The 26,365-nt window shown below is 42.9% G+C and overlaps 1 protein-coding gene across 3 annotated transcripts in view; it reads right to left on the bottom strand.

Annotated features, from left to right (window-relative positions):
- The window catches only part of ASAP1 (ArfGAP with SH3 domain, ankyrin repeat and PH domain 1), a 282,558-nt gene that overhangs the window by 101,947 nt on the left and 154,246 nt on the right, over positions 1-26,365 (bottom strand). For all 3 annotated transcript variants that reach the window (XM_059723743.1, XM_059723744.1, XM_059723746.1), the window contains 5 exons: positions 24,484-24,629; positions 7,357-7,431; positions 6,978-7,027; positions 2,012-2,141; positions 401-486 (listed from right to left, as the gene is read on the bottom strand). In XM_059723743.1, coding sequence (XP_059579726.1) covers positions 401-486; positions 2,012-2,141; positions 6,978-7,027; positions 7,357-7,431; positions 24,484-24,629 — 487 coding nt within the window. The remainder of the gene's footprint in view (positions 1-400; positions 487-2,011; positions 2,142-6,977; positions 7,028-7,356; positions 7,432-24,483; positions 24,630-26,365) is intronic.

Below are 26,365 nucleotides of genomic sequence, written 5' to 3'. Positions count from 1 at the left end.
GTGAAGAAAAAACCACTAGTCTAGCTAGAAGTTTAAGAACTCATTTGACTAAATTAATCCAGTTTCAAATAGTTAACTTTCTTGAGGTTTGTTTTTTTCCCCCCAAATGAAATTCAAAGAGATGAGCATCTAGCCCTCCTTATATAGAGGGCATCAAACAGAACAAACAGAGCTATCCAACCAAAGTGTGCTTGGATAAACAATATTTGGATTTCAGGCAATGATTAGAGATAACCAAGTATTGTTGATTTTTCATCATTAGGTTTATTCTACAAAAATGTCTTAAATGCAACAGTTGCACACTGCTAAAAGTAGAAGCCAATATCAAGTCAAAGTAGCAGAGATGTACAGAAATGTAATTTGAACTGTAGCAGTTAAAAAGCCAAAACACTGTACTTACTTGCACTGTGCATGATAATATTTGATAAGATTCTGTAGAAGGTCCACCCCTTTTTTTGTCTTGATTTCATTAACCTTAATGAGATACTGTAGAAGAAAAAATAAATAAACAAGTAACTTGTGGTTCATAAGTAAGTGTTTAGGTACTTCCTTATGGTCAAGCAGTAAAATTGTTATTTCAAATCTGTTAAGTTAATAATTATTCTCTATGGTTACCTTGTTGCTGATTTACAGTGTTGAAACAATGCAATGACCAATACCTGGGCATGGAAAATTAATTAGAAAAACTGTCAAAATGAGTTTATTTGGCCTTTATAAAATAAATGTGCCATGAGTTCAAGAAACTTACTTCCTCTCAATGTGAATTAATATCTGCCTTTTTATACTATTACAGTTGTTATTTTCTCTAAAAACAAACAACTCCCCCTGGAAAAACTTAAAATATATAAGATCAGTTAAATATAGTAAGTTACCAGTAAATACTTGAGAGGACTATAGAAAAATACCATTTGTCACAGTCAACTATCAGCTTAATAAGCATCACTGTGGAGCAATGACATGCAAGCTGTCCAGCCTCACAGGCCAGATGAGTAGCATGGGGTCAGTCCACAGGCCAGATCCAGCATGATGCTGGTCGGTCCACAAGTGAAATCCAGCATGCCAGCATGACCCAGCATGTCAGATCCGGCCATGGTGTGACTGCACACCAGTACAACTGCGTGCTAAACCTGATCCTGGTGTAACCCTGTGCATCAGATGTGGCCACAGAGTGACTGTGAACTGGTAGAAATCTGGCACTCAGGGTTGTCTAGAAATTTGGCAGCAGTGAAGCAATGACAACATTAGTTGCTACGGTTCTGGGAGCAATCAACACTGATGCTACTCCTCCACTCCCAAATTTCCAGACCCAAGGGGAGCCCCACACGCTAGATGACATCTCCATAGGCTGCATCCAGCCCATGGGCTGGTGGTTGAACAACATTGCTGTAGTCTTCACCAGATAGTTCCTATCAGAGGAAAAACAAAATAAGAAAATACATCCTGGATGGCAATGCTTGGCACTTGAAGACCAAAAATATTTCCCTTGCATCTTGGCCTAAGATACTTTGTTAACTAAACTAGTGGTTCTCAACCCGTGGCCTGTGGGCTGCATGCGGCCCAATCAGCACACTGCTGCAGCCCATGCAACATCCTGTTAAAAGAAAGTTAAAGACATTTGACAGTATAGAGATTAGAGGTATTACAAAATAATGATTTGTATTGCACTACTGTCAGATAACAGATACAAAACATTTTTAAAATGGATACACAGGAAATAAGTTGCGTAGGTGCAGCCCACATAACATATTGAGAGCTGCAAGTGTGGCCCACTATTGCAAATAGGTTGAGAACCACTGGTCTAAACAGGAGTAAAATTCATAACGAAATGAAGTAGTCATATCTTGCATAGAATTATTAGGACAAGGCTGTTTAATATAGTTCTACCACTTGCCAGCCAGATCCATTTTCCCACTACGCTGCCCAGAATGTTTCATCACCTCTCTTTATTATGACCCAAAGGACAGTTCAAATTAAAGTGAGCCAGAATTTAATGGTGAATGTTGTTTCTTACTTCACACATCTGGAGCTGAAATAACCGCCTTTCCTTCTCCATTTCTTCTGCTATCTCAGCTCCTGTTATCTCTGTTCTTATCATCCCATGCTGTTTTGCATGCTCTCGTTTCTCCTTTTCAATTTTTGTACTGTAATTATAATCAAATAAATATTTAAGGAACTTATTTATTCTTATACAATGTAGCATTTTTTTTTTACTAAAAAAATACTGTGTGTATTATCATGGTAGAAAAAACTCCATCAATGAAGACAAACACTTCTATATTATTTTAAGGTTCCAGCAGTATAATGAAAACATTTAAGTTGACCTTTCATCTTTTCTTTATCTTCCTATAGGTCTTAGTTTACATGTATACTAATTGCTGTGGTCTGATATTAAATAGCCTTTTTAGTTGTACTAAGTATACAAACATAGGAAAAGAAACCTGTGTGACATGGTAAAAGGGATGGGACAAGTGGTTCTGCATTCCTAGTTATATGTTCTAAGCCCTGTAGGGGTTAGAAATTCACAGTCAGTCAGTGGGTAATATATGAAACTGCTGTCTCCAGACCCAGTCCTGTAAACGTATGACATACTGATTCCTTTCTACAGGGAAGAAAATATTCCAAGACAAGAATATGAAGGGCTAAAACTACGAACTGGTAATATGCATCCTGACTTACACTCTAAGGCAACCCAAGAGGACAAATCTTAGGGCTCCTCTTTGGCAATTTTATGCAGTAAATTTACTCCATTTGTATTCAAACTAAGGCTGCATACACACATTCAAATGACCTGGAATTTCCCTGTGTTTGTTCTCTTGGAAGGAAAAACTTATCTGTGGAGTAGCCTGAACAGATATTTAAATGCTTAGTCCCTGAAAAGCAGAGAGTTTGCAGTGCTGATGCTGAGCACCAGGGGTCCCTGTATACACATTGCAGCATGCTCTGCAGGTTCTCTCAGTCTGCCTGGCACCAGATGGCAGCAAGGCACAGGGTAGCCCTGACTGGTTGCCCAGACTACCTGCATCTCCCCATAACACGATGAAGGATTGTGAAGATGGTGTGTTCACAGTGCTTGGCTTGCTCGGCTTGAACAGCCGAGTCCAGTGAGTGACTGTCTCCAGGGAGGACGGAGCAAAGGCCCCTGGAATGCTACAGGACTGTACTGTGGTTCCACACTCTCAGGAGAAACTCTCCCAGGAGTAATTTAACCTTGGCTGCTCACAGGTTAGACTCATAGACATTAGGGCTGAAAGGGACCTCAGAAGATCATCAAGTTCAGCCCCCTGCCAGAGGGGCAGGAAGTCAGCAGGGATCATAGGATCCCAGCAAGATAAACATCCAATTGTCTCTTGAAGGTGTTCAAAGTAGGTGCTTGAACCACCTCCAGCGGCAGTCTATTCCAAACCTTGGGGGCTCAGACAGTAAAGAAGTTCTTCCTTATGTCCAGTCTGAAATGGTCATGGAGGAGTTTGTGACCGTTCGACCTTGTCATCCCTTGGGGCGCTCTGGTGATCAGACGTTCCCCCAGGTCCTGCGAGCACCCCTGATAAACCTATAGGTGGTCACCAGGTCCCCCCCGAGCCTGCGCTTTTCCAAGCTGAAGAGTCCCATGGCTCTCAGCTTCTCATCATAAGATCCATTTTCCTGACCTCTGACCATGCACGTTGCTCTCCTCTGCACCCTCTCAAGCTTCTCCACATCCTTTTTGAATTGTGAAACCCAAAACTGGATACAGTACTTCAGCTGCAGCCTCACCAAGGCTGAGTACAAGGGGAGAATAACGTCCTGGGATTTGCTTGAGAAGCATCTATGGATGCAAGCCAGCATTTTGCTCGCTTTACTAGTTACAGCATCACATTGAAGACTCATGTTCATCTTGTGATCAATCATGACCCCCAAGTCCCTTTCATCTGTAGTGCTAGCCAGGTGTAGCACTGCCGAGCCTATAAGCATGCTGCAGGTTTTTCCTCCCAAGGAGGAGAACCTTGCATTTTTCAGTGTTAAACACCATCAGGCTGTCGTCCACCAATTTCCTGAGCCTGTCAAGGTCTGCCTGGATCACCCTCCTTTCCTCAGGTGTGGACACTTTACCCCAGAGTTTGGTGTCGTCGGCAAACTTGGCCAGTCTGCTTCTGAGACCAATATCTACGTCATTAATGAAAATGTTAAAGAGTACAGGCCTTAGGACAGAGCCTTGAGGGACCCAACTGGTGACCGCACACCACGACGATTGACTTCCATCAACTACCACCCTCTGGGTCCTACCGCGGAGCCAATTCCCCAGCCAGTGAATCGTGGTGGGGCCAAGGCCACAGTTAGCCAGTTTTGTCAAGTGGTGATCATGGGATACCAGGTTGAAGGCTTTTTTAAAGTTAAGATATATGACATCAATCTCTTCTCCCTTGTCCAGGTGATAAAAGGAAATGAGATTGGTCAAGCAAGACCTACCCGCAACAAACCCATGCTTGCTATCCCTCAGGATGTTGTCGTCAGCCAGTCTGTTAAGAATGGCCTCTTTGATAATCTTTTCTAGGATCTTCCCCGGGATAGAGGTCAGGCAAATGGGCCTGTAGTTTGCTGGATTTGCTTTCTTCCCTTTCTTGAAGATAGGTACCACACTGGCCTTCTTCCAATCTTTGGGCACTTCAACAGAGCACCAGGAGTTCTCAAACATCTGTGCCAAGGGCTGAGCTATGATGCTAGCCAACTCCTTATTTTTCTCCTAAGGCAGCCATTTTTGCTCTGGGAGAAAACCTTTGGACATTCATGTTTTCTCCTGGGACAGCAGTGTTCTGCTGCTTTTCTTCTCAAATTGTTCCCTCCTCATCTCCTAGCTCTTTTAAAAATGACATTAGCTGTACTTTGGAAACCTTTAAAATATATCTGGAAAAGCGTTGTGTATTTATTGGGATGGTGCCTTGCAAAAACAAAGAACATTTTGCTTTCTATTTTCTGAAGTTCAGAACTTCAATAATAAGGGACCACTTTCCATTTGTTCAGTTACCTCTACAAAAAAACCCTAGACCTTAAATTGTGGCAAATGCCTATATTTTTATTTGCATGTACATGACTTGATGTATTCCTTTCCCCCCTTTTTTTAAAGCTAAGTAGGGTGTTAGTAGAGTAGAACATTTTGCAGTTCTAATTCTGGTTCTGATCTTTATTTTTTCTTTGGGCAAATTACTTAAACTGTGTTTTTTCTTTAAAATGTCATTTCACATAAGGTTCTTGTTTTGTCCAAGTTAATATGCATAAAGTTATTTACATTATAGAAAAAAGAGTTTTGCAACAAGAAAGCTATTTTTCTGGTCAGTCTTGTAAATCCAGTCTAAGAGCAGATTGGCAATCTTGGTTCTGTTCGTCTTGCACATCATCAAAAAATTCCTATGCACAGGTATTACAGGAACTGACCACGCAATCCTAATATACAGTCAACTATTCCATTGACAATACACAGACTAGACAACTACTCAGAATATCCACTGAGAAACAGCCACTGCTGACTGCAGAACTATTGGAAGTATGAAGATGTGACCAAACACACCAGAACCAAATTTGGCATTTTTGACCTGAAGTTTAATCCTTCACTTCTTCATCTGGAAGATGGAAGTATTTACTTACTAGACTATACTGATTTAATACTCATTATGATATTGAAACATACTACTTAATTGCTAAGATTAGGTATTTATCACTTATAAGTCACAATAACTTAATGGTGTGTCTAGAGTTGTAACCTTTTCTTTAAGGGTTGATTCTTGCTTACATATAAGCAACAAATAGTGACCCAAAGTAAATATAATAAACAGGGTAAACAAGAAAGTAGACAGTTTAACATGAAACAATAAATAAGGCTTCCAATGCTTCCTTAAAATGCATTTATATTAAAACATGAATTCTCTCATAAACAGAGAAGCTGTCAATTAAAATCACCATTACTTATTATTCAAAATTATTTTAAAATACTTTATCCTATCAAGTTAAATAATGGAGTTTCATGATCTACAGTCACACACAGTTAGAATCACTGAATTTTGAATATAACACTCTACAACTAATGCCAGTACAGAATTCAAGTCCTTCCTTGAATACGCTGTAACAGATTATCAAAAGCTTAAGTGACTGATTTGTGCATGGAGATGGATGATAGATAAAGCTACTGCCACTCACTGCTTTGCAGCCCTTGAAATCATCAGACCGAGTTTTTTGAAAGCTTAAGTGGAGTTATGGTTGAAAAATATTCAATATTATTTTTACATTACAACCAATTTAAATTAAAAAAGAATGGTTTCAAACAAAAAAAATTGTTACTATGTTTCCAAATGTTCATTGCTTTTATTTATTTATTTATTTTTTAAAAATAAAAATCACTGCTCCTTTGTAGTTAGGCAAACTTATGTAACATTACAGGTTGTTGATGACTATGGAATAATACAAGCCAACTATTTTAAATATTTTTCTCTCATTAAGACTTGTTCCACAAGCTCACAAAAAAAATCATGACATCTGTAGTGACTAGACTCATTTGCATAGGTGATAGTGTGAATATACATCTTCCGACTTCAAAACAATATTTAAAATTGGGATATTCAGTGCCTAAAGAGAAACAAAGGCATCTTCTTTATAACAGAGAATAGAGGCATACCCTTTAACTTTTATGGAACACTTAAAATTGTGAATTTCTATCAACACTGAGGAAATATGCTTAACACTATGTTCATGGTATTGAGAGAACACTCTTCTGTAATCCTTCATGTTTACTGATTTGCCCATGGTAAATTATACATTCCCGAATCAAACTGAATATCTAGGCATAGTAGGGACCTGCTAAATAATTCTGACTCATCTACAAAAACTAAGATAAATGGCAAACATCTTCAGGATAACTTAATCAAAGTTAAAACATGAAATGTCTAACCTTTAATGTAATAAAAAAGTTTGCTTATCTGTATGAATTATGACAAATGAGAAATGCTTACAATTTGGTCTCATAATCCTTCCAGGCTTTGTCAAATGGCTTTTTAAGATCCTAAGGAAACAGAAAATACACGTGAAATATGTTTACATTTTTAATCAAATGTTTAAAATTAATATCATTCTAAAGTCATGAATAGCATTTCAAACCATACCGAATAGCATTTTAAAGTCTCTCCTTTTGAATCTTTTTAAGTATTCCTTTCCCATATATCTTAAGACATACATTCATAATTAATACTAGTGGACATGTGTAGAATTTTATTCACGCACACTTCACTTTCATTCCAAACAGTATAGGGGGTACAGCATAGCCTAGTGACATGGAAAGTAAAGCAAACACCCAGGCAACTCTGAGTTTCTCTTCCAGGACTGAACACTTACCCCTTTAACTCCTTTCAAGTCTCCTTTCAAAAGAGAATCCAAAGTGAAGATAACGTTGTGGCTTAAACCCTGCAGCTAAAAATAAAAAGCACCATTTGAACTTAAAGCAACCTATAAATATTACAATCTATACAAGTTATTGCAAACACATTTTATTTTATTTCATTACCTTGTAGCTACACTCACTACAAAAAAGTTCCAAAACAGCAGTAAAATCAAATACATTAAATGTTAATCCTCATGCATTTGCAAGGCAAAAGAAGCATTAAAATATGATAGTGAAATTATAGACATGTAGGAGAATATGAAATTAAAAATAACCCAAAACTGGTGCATAAGGGAAATTTAAAAAACAGTACGTAATTTATAGTTTCCCTACTCAGCATGGGGAATGATTTAAATTGGGGTGGGCAATTATTTTGGCTGAAGGGTTACTTAACAAGTTCTGGTGAGCCGTTGAGGGCTATAAGCATACACCCCTTGTCAAACTGTTACGCCTTGAGCCTTGACAGGTGCCCTACCCCTCGAATGCCATCTTGGGACTGGAAGTCTTGCCCCCAACCCCTGACTTTTGCCAAAGGAAGTCCTTCCCCTTGCCCCACAAATACTCCTTTTGGGAGAGGAGTTTGCAGTCTTGGAACTGGAAGTCCTGCCCTGTCACATGGTCCATGACATAAGGAGGCCCACGCACCCTGACACAAAACCTTACCCCACTCACTGCCATGTTGGTCCCGGAATCCCTTGCCCCCATCACATAGTCCACCCCTTGACTGGGAAATGTTGCCCTTCCACAGGGCCCACCCTCATGATGCATGATCTGCCCCTGGGGCCCCAGAATATCTGCCCTCTGGACCAGAGTTTCCTCAAAGCTGCACGGCGTGAGTGGCTGCACATGCACACCTGGCAACGTGGCATGAGCGCGACTGTGCAGCTTAGAGGGAATTCTTCCCCTGACCATGAAGCACGGGCATGACCTATCAGGTAGTGAGGGGATGTGACCCCTCTACCAACCCGCCTCATTGCCCTCCACCAATCAGTGCAGGTTTCAGGGGTGTCAGACCTCCCCAAGAATGACGCCAAACCAATCAAGTTGAGGGCCACACACAAAATCTTTCAGAAGAAATCATTTTAACAAAATATAGATAAAAACAAATCATATACTAAAAATCAAACATCTACTATAACATATTTTATTTTAAAAACATGTTTTTCCATGTGCTTTAGTATATACAGAAGTGATTGCATAATATCTCAAAAAAGTCTTACTTTTGTATATTGTGTGTGTGGGGAAGGTAGGTGTGTGTGTGTTGGGATGGGTCCGAGCCTCAAAGAAAAGAGGGGAGGAATACTTGCATCCTTAGCAGATCACAAAACCCATTTTACTCCGCTATTACATGTATGGTGTGTGGTTTCTGCCAATACCTAACAAGACAGGTCATGACTAGAGGAAATAGGTTATCCAATCCGCCCTGCCCTGCCCTCCACAGGTGAGATTCCATCTCATAAACATCAATTGTGTTCAGCTTCTGCCCATAACCGCAAGTGGGAAACACTGAAGGAGCCATGACTTTTCCCTTCTTGCTAACAAGACAGACCCCCTTCAGGCTAAGATGTGCTCCATGCAATCGCAATCATTTTTCACTCTGACCAAGTATAACAAAGAACCAAGTATAATAAACCTGAGAACACTGCCCCTTAAATCGGGGCTTTCATCATATTGTCAGTTCAAGTAACTATAACCTAAATATTAAAATCATAATTTTTATTTATTAAATTAATCTTAACATTTATAAATTCATGCACGCAAAGGCTGAGGCAGTACTTGATGAACCCAAACTTTTGTACCAAGGATTACAGAATACTGTCTTCTCATCTACTTTATAAGTGAAGGAAACAGAGATGATAGATGGACACTATGCACTCTATATACATTAGACCAGGGGTGGGCAAAATACGGCCTGGGGGCTGGGCTGGATGTGGCCTTCCAGGCCATTCTATCTGGCCTGCAGGGTCCCTAAAAAATTTAGAAAATTAATATTTATCTGCCTTGGGCTGCCTGTCATGCGGCCCTCGATAGCTTGCCAAAACTCAGTAAAGTGGCCCTCCACTGGAAATAATTGCCCACCCCTGCATTAGACACTTTTCAAAGCGCAAAAAAACTTTCCTAGAAAAAGTAGGGCAGCTTGTACAGATACCTTATGCATTAGGCTCGCATAGAATTTCCATCCTTAGATCTATCATCAGCCTTGAACCCAGTCCACTTATTCATTTTTACACTATTCTGTCTATATAAATGGGCTTTGCAATATTCCATGGGGATCATCAGCAAATTTGGGCTCCATTAGGCTCAGATTTTAGACTAGCATTCTTGTTTATTTGTAAAGAAACTCTAAAAACAATGCCCTAAAATGTGATTCGGCAGCTGATCACATGTTTTGCAGGGTGTTGGGGGTGTAGGTGGGAGGAATGATCATGAACACGAGCTAGTTACTTGCATTTTCACCTGATACAGTATGTCAGCACTCTTTCAAATTCCATCCTTCTTATGACTCACAGATATTGGAACTGATTATTACCCTTGAACACTATGCTGCTGTAATTCAGCTGACATATGCTGACGTCTTCAGGAATGAATATCTTTAGAACTGTCTTGAGTAATGTGCCAGTAAAATGAAATGCATACATACATTCTCTGCCTTATGGTATTCATACAAGGTTTTTCTTCATAATGCTATCATGATAATGAACAACAACCACCAAAGAATCTGGACTGCAATCTCATCAACTCTAAGGTAGTTTAAATCTTGAAAAGGAAACCATCTCAAAAGGAGAATTCAGGTGCTGAAAGTAATGGTACGAGTTACCGAGTAAGTCGCCTCCTGCACAACACAACAGAATTTATGTTATATATATCATTTGCTATGCAAATAAATGAGGCCTGAAACTCAGCTGTAGAAAAAAAAACAACCAGTTACTGATCCTATCATATTTAGCAAACTTGTAATGGGTACTTAGATTACTTCTGCCATTATCTGAGTCTTCAAAAAAAGCTACAGAACTATTAAGTTACAGGTTTTTCAGTCTGAAAACACCAAACATACGCACAAAAGTACAGGCACACTTATAACCGAGTATACTATTGCCTTGCTTGTACACAAGTTGTCATATACAATCACAGTTAAAGTGGGTACAAATTATTTGCATAGCTTTTAAAATTTGGATATATGCATTGGGCATTTTGCAAATGATTTTAAACAACCTATGGCTATTTAACATCCGTTATACTTCCAAGCTTAAGTAGAATAAAAGGTGGTAAAATGTCTACATGCATCACAGTGAGGAAAAAAAAAAAAAAACAACTGAAAAGGCACCTCTCAAAACTATTTGGCCTCAAAGTGTAAATAACAGCTATAAACAAATTGTGAACATTTGGGACATGAAATGATGCACACGAGTTGATGCCATTACATTTGGGTAGGAGAAACCAATTTCTTAATTTAATGGAGTCATCTTAATATTAGTGTACAAGATCAGCAGAAACAAGATGGGATAACAGTATGCTGGTGCCACTTCTTTGGTCAATGGACAATGTGGCAGAGCACCTTTGGGGGTGCTCGCCACTTGAGGGCTCTCACATGCTCCGAGGGGAGCCTGCTTTGGAGGAGCAGTAGGGGAAACGTCCCCCAGGTACCATTTGGGGGGGAAGGTGTGTGGCAGGGCACTGTCAGCGCTGCCACTTTAAGATCCGAGCCAAGCTGCCAGCAGGTGCCTGATTGTGGCAGCCATTTTAGATCCCTGGCTGCCTATATAAACAGATCAGTTCCTTGCTAGTGAGTGAGGCAGTAATATTGCTGGGCTACAAGGCTCCATAACATCCTAGAGGTAAGGGCAGGAGCTGTAGGGGATGGCTTGGAGGCTCCTGGTCCTGGGCATGACCTAAAACTACACCCTGCCTGGAGTGGGTGGCCTGGTGGGGCTCTCAGTGGTGTGGGAGTCCCCAGGAAATGCCAGGTCAGTGATCACCCCGGTGAAAGGCGAGAAGGGGTGCCTTAACCCTAGCCCTCACCTTTGGGTGGGTTTGCATGACGCCAGAGGTAATTGGGGGCCAGGCATGGCTGCAGCCACCTGAGCCCTGTGGGGTGCAAGACTGTGAGAGACCCTGAGGATGGAGAGTGGGGGCCAGGCATGGCTGTGGCCACCTGAGCCCTGTGCTGGGTGTAAGACCCTGAGGAAAGGTAGCTGGCGCCAGGCATGGCTCCGGCCACCTGAGCCTACCGGGGAGCAAAGCCCCATGGCCCCAAATGACGGTGCAGTGTGGAGCACCAAGTGAGGAGGCAGAGATGAGGAACCCCAGTGAAGGAGGAGGAAAACCAGAGGGCTGAGAGCCCAATATGTTTATATAGCGAGAGCACGATGACATGCTGCTCTGGGGGGGAGTGAGAGTCCCTGTGAGACCCTGGAACACCAGTCGCGGTGTGAGTTACCCCAGCTCCCAAAACCAGGCGGGTAACCCCTAGTAGGGGCTGGAAGGTGGACCCAAGAGAGTGAAGGGGCTAGTGGCAGAGGCCTGATGTAGGATACTCTCAACTGGTCAATGCTGGGGCCAGGACCAGAACAGTCAAAAGGGCCAGGGGCCAACCTTGAGGGACGCCCAGAGCTAAGGGCCTGGGGTCCTGACTGGCCTTGGAGATGAGGCCAGGGCCTATGTGGCCAAAGGTCCCGGGGGGACCATGCCCCAGAGGGGAAATGGTTTCAGGGAGCCAGACAGCCGAATGAAGGCTGGGTAGGCCACCTGAATAGAGGGATCTTAGAGGGGTCCTGATTGGAGGATTTTGGGGCCCAGTGTGGGGCCGGTGAGACTCACAGATAGCATCCAGCTGTCAGGCATGGGCTGCGGTGTAGAGGAGATACAGAGATGCAGATAGTGCCCCTGGCATCGGGGCAAGAATGGGCAGCCTCCCGCCTTAATTAATTAAGAACAAGGCGTGGCAGGAAAGTCAGGTGGGTGGCATGCCCAAAGGCAAGTGGGGAACCTAGCACTGTGGCTAGGCAGGGAGCCCCACTTTGCCACAGACAACTACATAGGTGTGAGAAGTCATGGCTTTGCTAAGTCTATATCAAATGCTCTGGGCTGTGCTCCTAATTTTCTTCCCAGTTTTTTTTAACTTTTCCTCAGATCAACAATGTTCTCTCTCATCAATGAAATGCAGCTACAGCGCTGCATTTTGAATGTATTAATTAGCACCAATTCAGAACCGACTCACCCACCTGTAGCTAATTAGCCTGTCTACAATACCACACCTACACCACTTCATTTCTAGGAGACAGCCACCCAGAGCACACTCAAGAGCACCACTGCTGAGGACACTAAGTTTACCATATAGCTGCAGCCTCAGCTGAATCACTCAAGCTAATTTTCATTATTCTCTAAGTACCTCACCATTTCCACTAACAGGCTACCTTCCTCTCCTATTATGATTTTCTCATACTCTTTTCTCTAGTTTCCTTTTATCGTTTTGGTATTTTAAGAGGGATTATACAATTCTCTTTTCCTCCTTTGTACAAAGTGATCCGGAGCACCACCTAGAAAATTATGGTAATAGATTATTTTATGAAACTAAGGTCTTGGACTCGTCAGCTCTATGACTATTCCATTCACAGCATTTCAGTTCTGTTGATTACTTGCCACTTATTCTACTTTTACTATAACGTTTATTCTGTGAACAAGCTTAATTGAATGCTGGCACTACTTCTGGGGTGGTTTAGGCCAAAGGTTTGCTGGTGCAGTCCTGGTAACGAAGGGCATGAACAAAAAAATGCAGCTCCAGCTAACAAAGCTGTGCTAGGAAAACACTTAGCATGTGTACATGTGCACCTCTCTCCACTGAATGAATGTTGTTGAAGGAGATGATTTAGCTACCTAAGCAGAAAAAAAAATAATAATAATAATAAAAAAAAAAAAAAAAATCAGTGCTACTTTTTGCCGCATTTTTCCTAGAGGACTCTAGTACCAGTGACCCTGTAGACTCCTCGGTGGCGTATCCTTGGACCTGCCTAGTGAAGGCTCATAACAGTTAAGTCACTAGAGAAGAGATAAATAGTATAATATTGCATGTGCCCAGTGAGCTAAGAGCCAGGACATTCCAAAAGCGGTGAACTTTACACCTTCCTGCGGTAATGACCTCTTTTCCACATCTAAGCATGCGCAGTATGATGGTTTATTATACAACCGTGTTGGCATCAAAACTGGTGTGAAGCCATCTAGCGTTCAATACCTTTGTCCTGAGATGATCAAAGGTGTGACTGGAGTGCTTGATGAGTGACAGCACCCCTGAAAAAGTGACTAGATGTGCAAATGATTTAAAAAGAGCTCACACCCGAGGAGAGGCGTGCGCGTGAGCCTGAGGAGAGAGTGGGTTCAGATGGATGGGCGAGACTCAGATGTATGTGGTTGTGTGCACTGTGTGACTGGGCTGTGCGCCACGGTGCTGGGCAAGGAATTTGGGTTGCTCTTGTATTGACTGGGGTGTGATACAGTAAGTAATAAACACAATAAACTCTGGAGCGTTTCAAGCCAGAGTCAACTGTTCCCGGATGCAGCATCTACACATGTGCCCAGGACTGCAGCAATTTGAGCCAGGGCAGAGCAGCCCTGGGCTTGCATGGGGCACTGCGAGTCAGCCCCAGGCTCTGGCATCCAGGGGCAGAGGGGCTGGCAGGAGCCAGGGGTCTGGCCCCCTGCTAGCTGGGCTGACCAGGAGCAATTTGCATCCAACAGTCACCCTCTACATGTGAGTTTAATCGCACTTAATGAATCTGCCTTAAGATAATGCTGTGCCCAACAATACTACCTTACGACACAGTCAATTAATTTACTTTGCCCTAATACCATCACCCATGTAGAGTATGACAATTTACTGCAGAGCCAATTAGTCTACTCCACAGTAAAGTACACATGTAGATGAACCCAGAGTGATTATTATTTATAACTAATATAGCATAAAAAAGCTAATATGAAGTTTAGGACTATCAGATTTAGAAGTGAAAACAACCAATCTAATTATCTGGCCTCTTATAGAAAAGAGATGCATGTTTCCTAGAAAGCTAATCATAATTTTACTATTTGTGATGATAGTGTTAGAGTGATGTTGTAGCCTTGATGGTCCAGGAATTATGCAAGACACAAGGATTTATTAGGGTGATATGTTGTATTGGGTCTACTGCACAGTTGGGGTAGAGTGACAAACTTTCAAATGCAAGACATTCTTCTTCAGGCCTAAGGAGTAAAAGCCAGTAGAAGAATGGCTTGTATAGGCGATCCTTGCCATTCACCTCAAATGGTGAAATCCATGAATAAGGCACTGTGTTCATGAACACAGTCTATGTTGTGGAGGGGGTGGGGCATGGCTCTGGCAGCGACAGCAGGAGCACGGTGGTGGGAGCCTGGTGGCAGCAAGCATGAAACTCCTGAAGAGCTCCTATAGGTGTATAAAGTGTATTTAAAATGCAGGTTCGGCATTCGTGAATATTTGAAACCGTGAATGCCGAACCCACAAATAGCGAGGGTTTCCTGTATTCAAAAGCTTGTTTAACTCTATCCTAACTACGCAGTTGGTCCAGTTAGATATGCCCCTAAGAAATCCTTGCCGCTTGCACTGTTTGTGATTGAATTTTACTTTTGGGAGTAGGGTAGAGGTTAGGGAGAATTGTTTATTTTCTTATTTTTAAATAGTACTCTATCTCACCATTGTTATCTGGTGTATCACCTGCTTGCAAAAAGAATGACGGGTATTGACATGTATGGCACTTTACAGTCCATTAAGGTCACTGTAGAAATTCTATGGAGTGAAACTATGGCCCTCTGAACAGACCTAATTCTGAGATGACTGCATCTTACTCTACTTAAATTCCTGGATTTAATTTTCTTTTTACCACACATTGTAAAGGATATGGAAGAGCAGAGTAGTAAGGTAATTACAGCAAAAGTTGTATTGTCTGGCACTTTATGAACCAGACAGCTCCACTAATCGGCATCTGAGGGACGCGGCAAAAGCGAAACTGCAAGTCCCACTTATGGTTTCGCTGTCACAAGCCAAGTTCTTCTCCTTCACTTCTTCGGCCCGTGGCCCAGAGCAAATCAGCCTGTGTGGGGTCCCTGTCCCCTGGCACACTGATGCCAGGGAGTGCATAAGACAGCGCACATTTGATTAACCGGCATATTTGATTAACCGGCATCCCCCATTCTCAGCGGATGCCAGCTAAGAGAGTTTTTGCTGTACTAGGTATGTATCAATCAGCAAAGCACCTAACTAGGATTTAGAGAGAAATTAGGTACCTAAGTCTGACAAAGCAATTCAGATCAAATCTCACTTGAACAGCCACAAAACTTTTAAGCCCCTGAATTCATAAGGTACCTCCATTTTGGATTGTAAAGATCCCTATGCTCCTCGGCATCAGCTCCTTAGTATGCTTAGAAGTGAGTCAGTACGAGCAGCCAGACACTTGATTTCTATGTAAGCTTTGCTGCAATCTAGGTCAGATCTGAAGAGGTGCCTGCTGCTCAAATCCCCTGAGGGTCTCTCTGGCGTTCACCTAACTCACAGTGACAGCACTCACTTCAGTAGAAAGCACAGCTTGGACAGTCACTCAATCAAAAATTCACATGGTGGCAGTAGCGTTTACTTTTCTGATAACTACCTTGTTGTTAGAAGACTAGCCCAGAAATTGGAAGACAGGGTTCCAGGCTAGAGAGAGGGCACTCCTACTTTTTGTTCTCATCTCCCACCACTACTTATGCATTTTATGTTAGGAGATAAGCCTGGCTGCAAGAACTAAAACCCAGGTTTCTTCTTTCTTTGGGACTATCATCACTGGCTTACAGAGTTGTGTTCCTTTTTTTCCTGCTCTCCTTTTGGCCACTTGACTTTTGCACTCTTAACTATCTACTCGCCTTGCTTCAAAGGAGAGTTGTAGTGTGCTCCCCACCAAAACTATTTTATAGTGTTGTGGTTAGGGCACTCTCCTGGGATTGGAAGATGTGGGTCGGCCCTCCTCAGGCTGAGGAAAGTCTATAACCCAGGTCATGCCCTAACCATGAGGCTACTAGCTGAAAGATGGGCAACTGATCAATTATGTACATACCCTCTGGGCACACAAGATCTTGTCCACTGACTAAGCCAGATTCCCATATCCCGAGGAGAAAAGAAGTTCAGCTGTTTCCTATTGGCTAACTGTAGGCACCTCTCTTGTTCAGCACTAATAAGGAGTGTACCTCCTTGGCTCACACTTGCAGGGAGTCAGTCAGGAAGGCCAAAGCAGCAATGGAACTTAAGCTGATGACAAAAAATAAAGACAACAAAAAGTCCTTCTTCAGGTATACAGAGAGCAAAAAGATGGCACAGGGTAACACAGAACCCCTACAGAACAGGCTAGGGCAATTGGTGACAGATAGGAGGGACAAGGCTTCAATGAGTTTTTTGCCTCTGTATTCCTGAACACGGATCAAGACAAATCTCCCAATGCATTATAGATAGGCACAGGAGGAACATCAGCTCACCAACGATCAGCACTGACCTAGTAAAAGGACATTTGGAGGGGATGAACGTGTTTAAGTCAGTGGACCCAGATTAACTTCATTCAAGGGAGCTAAAGGAATTGGCCAGTGTCACAGCAGAGCCACTAGCACGGCTGTGTGAGCACTCACGGTGCTCCGGTCAGGTCCCAGAGAACTGGAAAAGGTCAATGTATTCCCTATTTTCAAAAGGGGAGGAAGGAGGATTTGGGTAGTTACAGACCGGCTAGTCTCACCTCTATCCTTGGGAAAACCTTTGAAAAAATTATTGAGGATCACATTTGTGGGAGTCCAGCAGGAAAAATAATGCTGAAAGGTGACCCACACAGGTTCACAGCAGGTAGTTCCTGCCTGACTAACATTGTTTCTTTTTATGACCAGGTCACAAAATGCTTAGATGCAGGAGTCGAGTTAGATGTCAACTACTTGAGTTTTAAGAACGCTTTTGATACGGTATCTCATCCTATTCTCATAAACAAACTGAGAAGCTGTGACGTAGATGATTTCACAGTCAAATGGGTGGCAAATTGGCTTAAGGTTCACACCCAGAGAGTGATGGTGGAAAGGTCAGTATCAACTTGGAAAGATGTGGGCAGTGGGGTCCCCCAAGGCTCGGTCCGTGGACCAGTGCTATTCAATGTCTTCATCAGTGACTTGGATAAGGGTGTGGAGAGCACTCTGTCCAAATTTGTGGATGACACACAATTACAGGGTACAGTAAACAGTAGTGGGAAGGGATCGAATCCAGGTGGACCTGGACAGGTTGGAAAAGTGGACAGAAAAGAACAGGATGAAGTTCAAAGACTGGGGCTGCGAGCGCCTACAGCATGGGGCACTGGGCGTGGGGAGAGGCCGCTTCCCCTGCCCTGTGGTCAGCTTTTCCCTGGGCTCCTTCCCTACGCAGAGAAAAGCAGCCCCTTGCCCACCCCATGGCCGGGATGTCTGGAGCAGGCACAGGCAGCCCCAGGCAGGCTGCAAGCGGCTGCAATGCCAGGCATGGGGCGGGGAGGGGCTGCTTTCTCCCCCCACCACCCCGTGCTCAGCACCACCTTGTAACCCGGCCCCACTGCCAGGCTGGCAGTGGGGCGGGTTACAAGCTGGTGCTAAGCGTGGAGAAAAGTGGCTCCTTGCACACCCCATGGTCAGTGCCCCATGCTGCAGCCACCTGCAGCCCGCCTGGGGCTGCCTGTGCCTGATTCAGACAGCCCTGTGTGGGCTGTGAGCGCCTGCAGCGTGGGGCGCCGGCCATGAGGCAGGCAATGGGCTGCTTTTCCCCACGTTCAGCACCAGCTTCTTCCCTGCTGCTGCCCCGACCAGCACCACGGGGCTGGGGGGCACTGGGTGTGAGCGAACGGGGAGCCAGTGGGAGCGTAGGGCCCACACCAGTGTCCTGGGACCAGTGCTGGCGGGGCCCAGAGCAGGCAGCAGGAGTGCAGAGTCCCAGCCGGCAAGGGCTCTACGGAGCTGGGGCAGCTCTCCACTCCCTGCTGGTGCAGCCCAGCCCAGCTCCACAGACCCCTGCCAGCCTGCGCTCTGCTCTGGGCCCCACCGGTGCTGGCCCTGGGACATTGGTCCCAAGATGGTGACCAGGGGGCAGGGCACCTGTCAAGGGGTGGGGCTACCCACGCAGCCCTCGACAGCCTGCCAAAACTGGGTAAGCGGCCCTCTGCCCAAAATAATTGCCTGCCCCTGATCTAGGGAGAAGGAATCACCAACACACTTACAGGTTGGGGGATGACCTTTTCAGCAGCACAGTGGCAGAAAGAGATCTCGAAGTCATAGTTGACTCCAAGATGAATTTGAGCTGTCAATGTGACAAAGTAATCAGTAAAGCTAACCGCACTCTGTCACGCATTAGCACGTGCATCATGAACAGATCCAGGGAGGTGATACTTCCCCTCTATACAGCATTGGTCAGGCTGAACTTGGAGTATTACATCCAGTTCTGGGCGCTGCACTTGAAGAGGGATGTGGATAACTTTGAGAGGGTCCAGAGAAGGCTGAGAGGGGTTCTTGTGGCCATTTACAAATTCATCAGGGGGGTAGCAAAAAATAGGAGATGCTCTATTTACCAGGGCACCTCTTGGAATAACCAGGAACAACGGCCACACACTGACGGAGAACAGATTTAGGTTGGACATCAGGAAGAACTTCTTTATGGTAAGGGTTGCCAGAATCTGGAATGGGCTTCCAAGGGAGGTGGTGCTTTCCCCCACTTGGGGGTCTTCAAGATGAAGCACCTGTCTGGGGTCATATGACCTCAGTGCTCTTTCCTGCCCAGGGCAAGGGGTCAGATTCAATGATCTATTGAGGTCCTTTCTGACCTTAACAACTATGAAACTATAATCTCCTCTGAATCACCTGTCAGAGGTACCTAACTTTATAGAGAATCTAGATGTCTAACTATGTGGATAGACATCCTGAGGCCAGGTGCTTATTTCTTAGCCATGCTGAAGCCTACATAGAGATATCCACAAAGCTGATCACTAAATACGTTTAGTTGGATTTTGTCTTAATTTTGTTTTTATGCCTGATAATCATGCAAGCCCTCAGATTTAAGGAGTATATGAACTATAGAATGGGAAGACAGCTAAAAGTTGAATCCTTTTATCAAACCTGGTATCTAAACAAATCCACTTGTCTCTTGAAGAATTTTTAGAATGTGAACATTTATTTTTGGCTGGCCTGAACAGATCCTCCATTAATACCAATCATAAAACAAGAAAAGCAGAAGCTTCATATTTCACTATTGCATTATTGATAAAACTAATAAAGTTATTGAAGCTCTTTTTTCTAGCTCTCAGCAGAATATTGCAGCTCTCCTCACATTCTGTTTTTCCCCCCATAGTATAATGGAAGTTTTCCTTAATATAGATATATCATTCATTCAACCCATACTTCCTTAGTTTGCTTGCAAGAATCTTGTGGGAGACTGCATCAAAAACCTTGCTAAAGTCAAGGTTTATCACATCCACTGATTGCCCTGCAACCACAGAGCCAGTAATCTGTCCACAGAAGACAACCACGTTGGGCAGGCATGACTTGCCCTTGGTGAATCCAGGCTGACTGTTCCCAATCACTTTTCTCCAAGCAGTTAGAAATGGATTCCTTGAGGATCTTCTCCATGATTTTTCAGGGGACTGAGGTGAGGCTGACTAGTCTATAGTTCCCTGGATCCTCCTCCTTCCCTTTGTTAAAGATGGGGAGTATATTTGGTCTTTTCCAATCATCTGGGACCTCCCCCAATCACCAAAGATAATGAGTTTCAAACAAAAACCAGAGACTCTGCAATCATATGAGTCAGCTCCCTCAGCACCCGCAGATACATTGCCTCCGGCCTCATGGATTTGTCCATGTACGGCTTTTCTAAACAGTCCCTAACCTGTTCTTTCACCACTGAGGGCTGCTCACCTTTTCCTTAAACTGTGCCTCCCAGTGCAGTAGTCTGGGAGATGACTTTGCCTGTGAAGACTGAGGTAAAAGGCATTTCGGCCTATTCCTCATGATCTGTCATTAGGTTGCCTTTCCCATTCAGTAAGGGACCCATACTTTCCCGGACCTTCCTCTTGTTTCTGACATATTTGTAGAAACCCTTCTTGTTACCCTTCACTTCCCTTGCTAGCTGCAACTCCAGTTGCACTTTGACCTTCCTGACTTTATCCCTGCATTTCCAAGCAATATTCTTATACTCCTCATAAGCTGTTTGTCCAAGCTTCCACTTCTTATAAGCTTCCTTTTTTATTTAAGCTCACCAAAGAGGTCTCTGCTAAGCCAAGCTGGTCGTTTGCCAGATTTACTATTCTTCCTTCACATCGGGATGGTTTGCTCCTGAGCCCTCAGTAAAGTTTCTTTAAAATACAACCAGCAGTCCTAGACTCCTTTCCCCCTCAGCCTGGCCTCCCAGCAATGACTAGAAAATGGTATTTAGAGGTTTGCTTTTGGGAATTGGCCTCCAGGCTGCTGACATCTGACATTCAAGAGACAGCCTCAGAGTGAAGCTCGCGTCCTGGCCCGATGTATCTTGATTCTGATGATAGCCCTATGATTGGTAGCTATAGGATTGCTTGCATTATTCTTTTCTGTTATCACTGTGTATCAATACATTTGCCTATTACTGAATGGACAGGTCAGTCTGAGGGTTTTGGGTCCCCATGGAACAAGGTATCTGGGTCTAAATCCAGTGCTAGCCCCCAGGGGATCCTGCCCATCAGTTCCCTAAGGGAGTCAAAGTCTGCTTTTTTGAAGTCCATGGTCCATACTCTTCTGCTCTCCTTTCTTCCTTTTCTCAGGATCTTGAACTAGATCATCTTGTGGTCACTGCTGCCCAACTTGCCATCCACTTCTACATCCGCCACTAATTCTTGACCTACTGCTCATAAACTGTGAAGAAGAGCATGGCCCCTAGTTGGTCTCTCCAACTCGTTCACAAGGAAGTTGTCTCCAACACTCTCCAAATACTTCCTGGATTGCCTGTACACAGCTATATTGCTGTCCCAGCAGATCTTAGGGTGACTGAAGTCCCCCATAAGAACCAAGGTTCATCTGGAAACTTCCACTAGTTGTCTGAAGAAAGCCTTGTCCTCCTTGTCTGTTGATCTATAGTAGACGCCCACCACAAGATCAGACTTGTTGCTCTCCCCTCTAACTTTAACTCAGAGACTTTCAACAGGCGTATCTCTAGTTTCATACTGAAGCTCTGAGAAATCATACAGATCTTTTACATACAGTGCAACTCCTCCTCCTCCTCTTCCCTGCCTGTCCTTCCTGAACAGTTTGTACACTAACCATGCCAGTGCTCCAGTCATGCAAGCTATCCCACCAAGTCTGTTATTCCAATCACATCATGGTTCCTTGACTGAGAGAATGCCCACTTCTTCCTGCTCAAAGAGTGGGGGCAAACAACTTAGCAGCTTTTAAGCAGGAGTTTAGAAAAAAATTATGAAGAGGCTTGTATGATGCAGTTGCCCAAGAGAGTAGAAAACTAAGTAACCAGGTAGGTCCCATCCACTGTCACCTTCCAGAGAGGTAAGAGGAAAAATAAAGTTTAAATATTTCAATCTAGCACTTGTAGAATTGCTTATAAATCCTTGTTATCCAAAGTTTATATGCAAGTGTTTGAGTATTCTAACAACAGACTGAATGTTCATTTCATTTCACCAACCCTTTTGTCCAGCCACAAAGTTTGGACTGATACATCTGGAGTTCTCTGTTGCTCATGCCTGGTCTGCACTTGCTTAGCACATGTAAATTTAGGTAGGTGAGATGCAATACTCTTCCATGCATCATTTTCACCAGTGCTGCTTTTATTTTGGAGATGTTTCATGTGGGCCATTAATAGAATCCTTTTGCTGTTTGAATTCTTCAGGAACTAAAAGATCACAAACTGAAGGGGAAGTCAGGAAAAAGGAAAGAAAAAACAAAGCAACTGGAACTGGAACAGCCTGCCACCGGAGGTGGTTCAAGCGCCTTCATTGAACACCTTCAAGATGAAACTGGATACTTATCTTTCTGGGATCCTATGACCCCAGCTGACTTCCTGCCCTTTGGGCAGGGGGCTGGACTTGATGATCTTCCGAGGTCCCTTCCAGTCCTAATGTCTATGAAATCTATGAACTATCCAAGACATTGGAAAAAATGTCTATTACTACAGATTGCTGGCATCTAAATTGAATTCAGTGTAGAAAGATGAACTCCTTTCCCAAGATGGGCCCCTCATTAAATATTTAACATTTACATCAAACTTTTCTGAAGAGTTATACTGAATAACCATCTCTATCCAATGGGATTGGCTTCTATTTTCAGTGGAAAGAACGCAGGAATATTCTAAACCCAGTTTTATTTTATATTTGGAACACTAATTAATTAGTATTTGCCTGTCATGTGTTTTTTCTTCTACGCTTGCCAAAGCTAGACACATTTCATGGAAGTGAAGTAACTGGAATGAAGAACTGAAATTAATCTTAATTCCTTGAAAATAAAAGCATTGCATTATCTCATTCTACAACATGGACCTATAATAAGGGTGAAGGAGCTAGCTCATTGTTTCAAGAAAAGTATTTACAGCGACTGAAAGAATATATTGATCTCAAGAGTTATGCTCTCATAACTATTATTACATGGTACCAACTTATCAAGTATATTCCTAGGTGAAGCAGAAAGTTGGAGGGATCTAAATAGTTCTTTCTTGAACCTTATACCAGAGGATAAAAACAAATGAATGTGTTTCTTATCAACATGGATTGCTTTCACTTTTGTGCCTTTGATCAAAGGTATTTTGAATGCATAGGGACAGCCCCATACTCATGCAAACAAACAAAAATTGCAACTTCTGGGAAACAGAGATAGGTTATTGTGATCTAAACCAACTAGTGATAGTTCCACTCCCAAGTATAAAGGTAAAATGAAGTAAAAAGACAGAAAACACCAGTTTTGGACATCTGTTTCTGACATGTTTGCATCTTCATTTACCTGAAAAGTTACAAACTTCTATCACTAATGCAATCACTGGCATGTACAAGGGTAACAGACTGTCTTGAGTCTAAACTATTTATAATAATCTAAGATTTTAAGGTTTAAAAGAGAATGGTACTGAGAAGTAGGGTAATAGGATAGACCTGACTCTGTAGAGAAGTCAAAGATGATGATACTGGTTCTCTTTCAAGTGAGAATTTCACTGTCAAAAACATATGCTAGTGAAGAAGTGAGAGATTTGGCTTTTTTTTTTAAACAAACTTAGTTTTTTGAATTAAAAATATAGGTAGTTTGATTTTATTTTTTCAGACCAAACTTGCAGTCAGATGATGTTCTAGACTCATAAATATTATATACAGATAATTAATTCCAAGATATCTGCTGTCACTTGAGAATTGTATATGAATTCATATTTCTATTTTTCTTGCTGACTATACATTACATCAGGGCTGTCCAACTGGCAGCCCAAGGGATTAATCTGCAGCCCCTAGGCTCCCCCTGCCTGCCACTCCCTTCATTGCTATGGCTGCTGCTGAAGCTGGGGTCTCCAGGCTCCCCCCATCCTTCTCTGGCTTTCACTTCCTGCCCCCACCTCAGGGGGCATCATGGCCTGCGGTGCTGGGGGAGCCCACTGTGTGGTACAGGGAAGAAGCCTACAGCTGAGGAGGTAAAGGGGGTAACTGCCCATGCATGCACATGGTGCAGCAGTAAAGCCTGTGGCTGGGGAGAGGAGGGAAGGCTATGCATGGAGCTCATGACATGGTACAGCAGAGGGCCCCATGGCTACAGAGAGGTAAGGGTGGGCTGTGGCCCCTGGCCATTGAGAAGTTGGACAGCCCTGCATTACATAACCAGACACAGCATGGCTAATATGTATACCTAGGCACAACTCTGCTTAACAGTTTTTAAAGTGTAACAGTAATTGAGAATACGTCTGAAATGCGCACGCTGGTTTCAGCTTAAAATTAAGTGAAAACAACATTCTGATGAATATATATACAGCTCATCAAAATTACTGAAAATATGAACCTGACTTTGCTTTGAAATTTTTTTTGAATGCAAATAATATGCTTGAAATTCCTTACCAGGTTTTTCAGCAGCGTTGATAATTCCTTAGTAAGCGTCGAAAATTTTACAAAAGCAGTGCCAAGATCTGGGTTATCCCGACTTAAAAAATTACTTCCAAATTTATCTAGTACTTGTGCATAGTTCTCTTCATTTTGAACATGATCTGAAAAAAAAAAAAATAAATTGAAATTAACATTTTTTTCCTTCTTGGATCAATTTTAAATGGTTTTATTATAACACAGCAACAGAATTGATCTAACAAACTGATAAATCAGGTGAGTTCTGTCAAGGAAAGCTAAAATATTTAATGAACTTTCAATTAAAAAAAAAATCAAAATTAAAAAGAGCCATTAAAAATAGATTTCATAGACATTAGGGCTGGAAAGGACCTCGGAAGATCATCGAGTCCAGCCCCCAAATAGCCCCCAAATAGCCAGAAGTTATTTTTTTCTGAAATCCTCTGAAGCTAGAGTCACATATGAATGAATTTAAAAAGTTAAGAAAACCATGAAAAAGTACCAACAAGAAAAATTAGGGTACATTTGTTCATTTTGCAAATTATGTTTATACACACCTTTGTATCATGCACTAGAAGGTGCGGAGTTAAATAATCACACAGATGGTGTCTATTGGTACCACCTAGGGAAGTCTTAGCATGCATATAGTGAAGTCAAAAGTATTAAATATATTAGGGGGAAAGTTTCAGTCTCTAGAATAAGCAAGAAGAAAAAACTCCCTCAAAAATCCTGAAAACAAAAAACTTACTTTCTCTGTGGAGCTAAAGTTACCACAACATTAAAATAATATATATTAGTTCTCACTGAGAACTATTATATTTTATAGTTTTAAACACAAACTGCACATCAGGGATGTCAAGGTGTTAGGAAAGTTTGCTGTGACCATGTTCTAACCATGTCTGACCATGTTCCAATATCAGAACCAAACTATGAAACTAATCTACAGATAAAGACAACTAAGAAAACTGAAAAACCCTTACGAGGAAAGAGTTTCTGAATGAAAGAAAAGTGAATCTATATATTTTTCTGGTAAGGTACTATTCACCCCTTCATGTTCTGTTAAGTCCCTTTTGCATCCCCTGTTTTAGTACTACAGAACAGAAACACTGCCAATGTCATTCTCTTCAGGATGTTGGCCTTCTAACGTCAGCCCTGGCAAACTAACACTTCCGCACCACCCCTGCTTCCAAACGCCCACAAGTAATAACAATGAGAAGGTTTACATGGAAACAGATGTGTGCAAAACAATTGGCTGAAGGGCAGAGATAGATACATGATCTGTGGTGTACAGTAAGACTTCACAAAGGAATGCTCTAGTGCAGAGGTTGGCAACTTATGGCCCATGGGCTGGATCTGGCCCAGAATAGCAGGGAAAGGGAGGGAGGAAAATAGCAAAACACAGCTCAGTCTAGTAAATCTTCTCTTTCCACCCCAATTCCATCCTCCAACACTGACGCAGCCCCCTCTCTCAACTCCTACAGCATACACTGCTCACCACTGCCACCAAGTGTGATCCTGCCCACTGCTGCTGGGGACAGGAGTTGGCAACACATGGTGAAGCCCATGGCACGCGGTGAAGGCAGCACCAGGTGGCCTGTGTGCTGTGGAGGGGGGTGGCAGCAAGTTAATAGTTAGCATCCGCCTAGCTTCTCCATTAATTTAAAAACAAAAGGTTTTATGCTGGATAGTAGCTCACGAGTATGGATATAGTCAGGATGAGTTTCCTCAGTGTTTATTAAGACGAACACATTTTTTAAAAGGAAGGCAATATCGCTATACCAAACGAAGACCTGGCTAGTCATAAGCGACAGAAGATGCTCATAACATGGATTCACAAAATAGGAGGTCAGAAACTCACCGGTTTTAGGTGGAGACTCCTTTC

This window comes from Alligator mississippiensis, chromosome 3, assembly GCF_030867095.1.
Source record: "Alligator mississippiensis isolate rAllMis1 chromosome 3, rAllMis1, whole genome shotgun sequence".
NCBI lineage: Eukaryota > Metazoa > Chordata > Crocodylia > Alligatoridae > Alligator > Alligator mississippiensis.
Note: the sequence above shows the minus strand (reverse complement) of the source record. Positions and strands in the feature narration are given on the sequence as shown.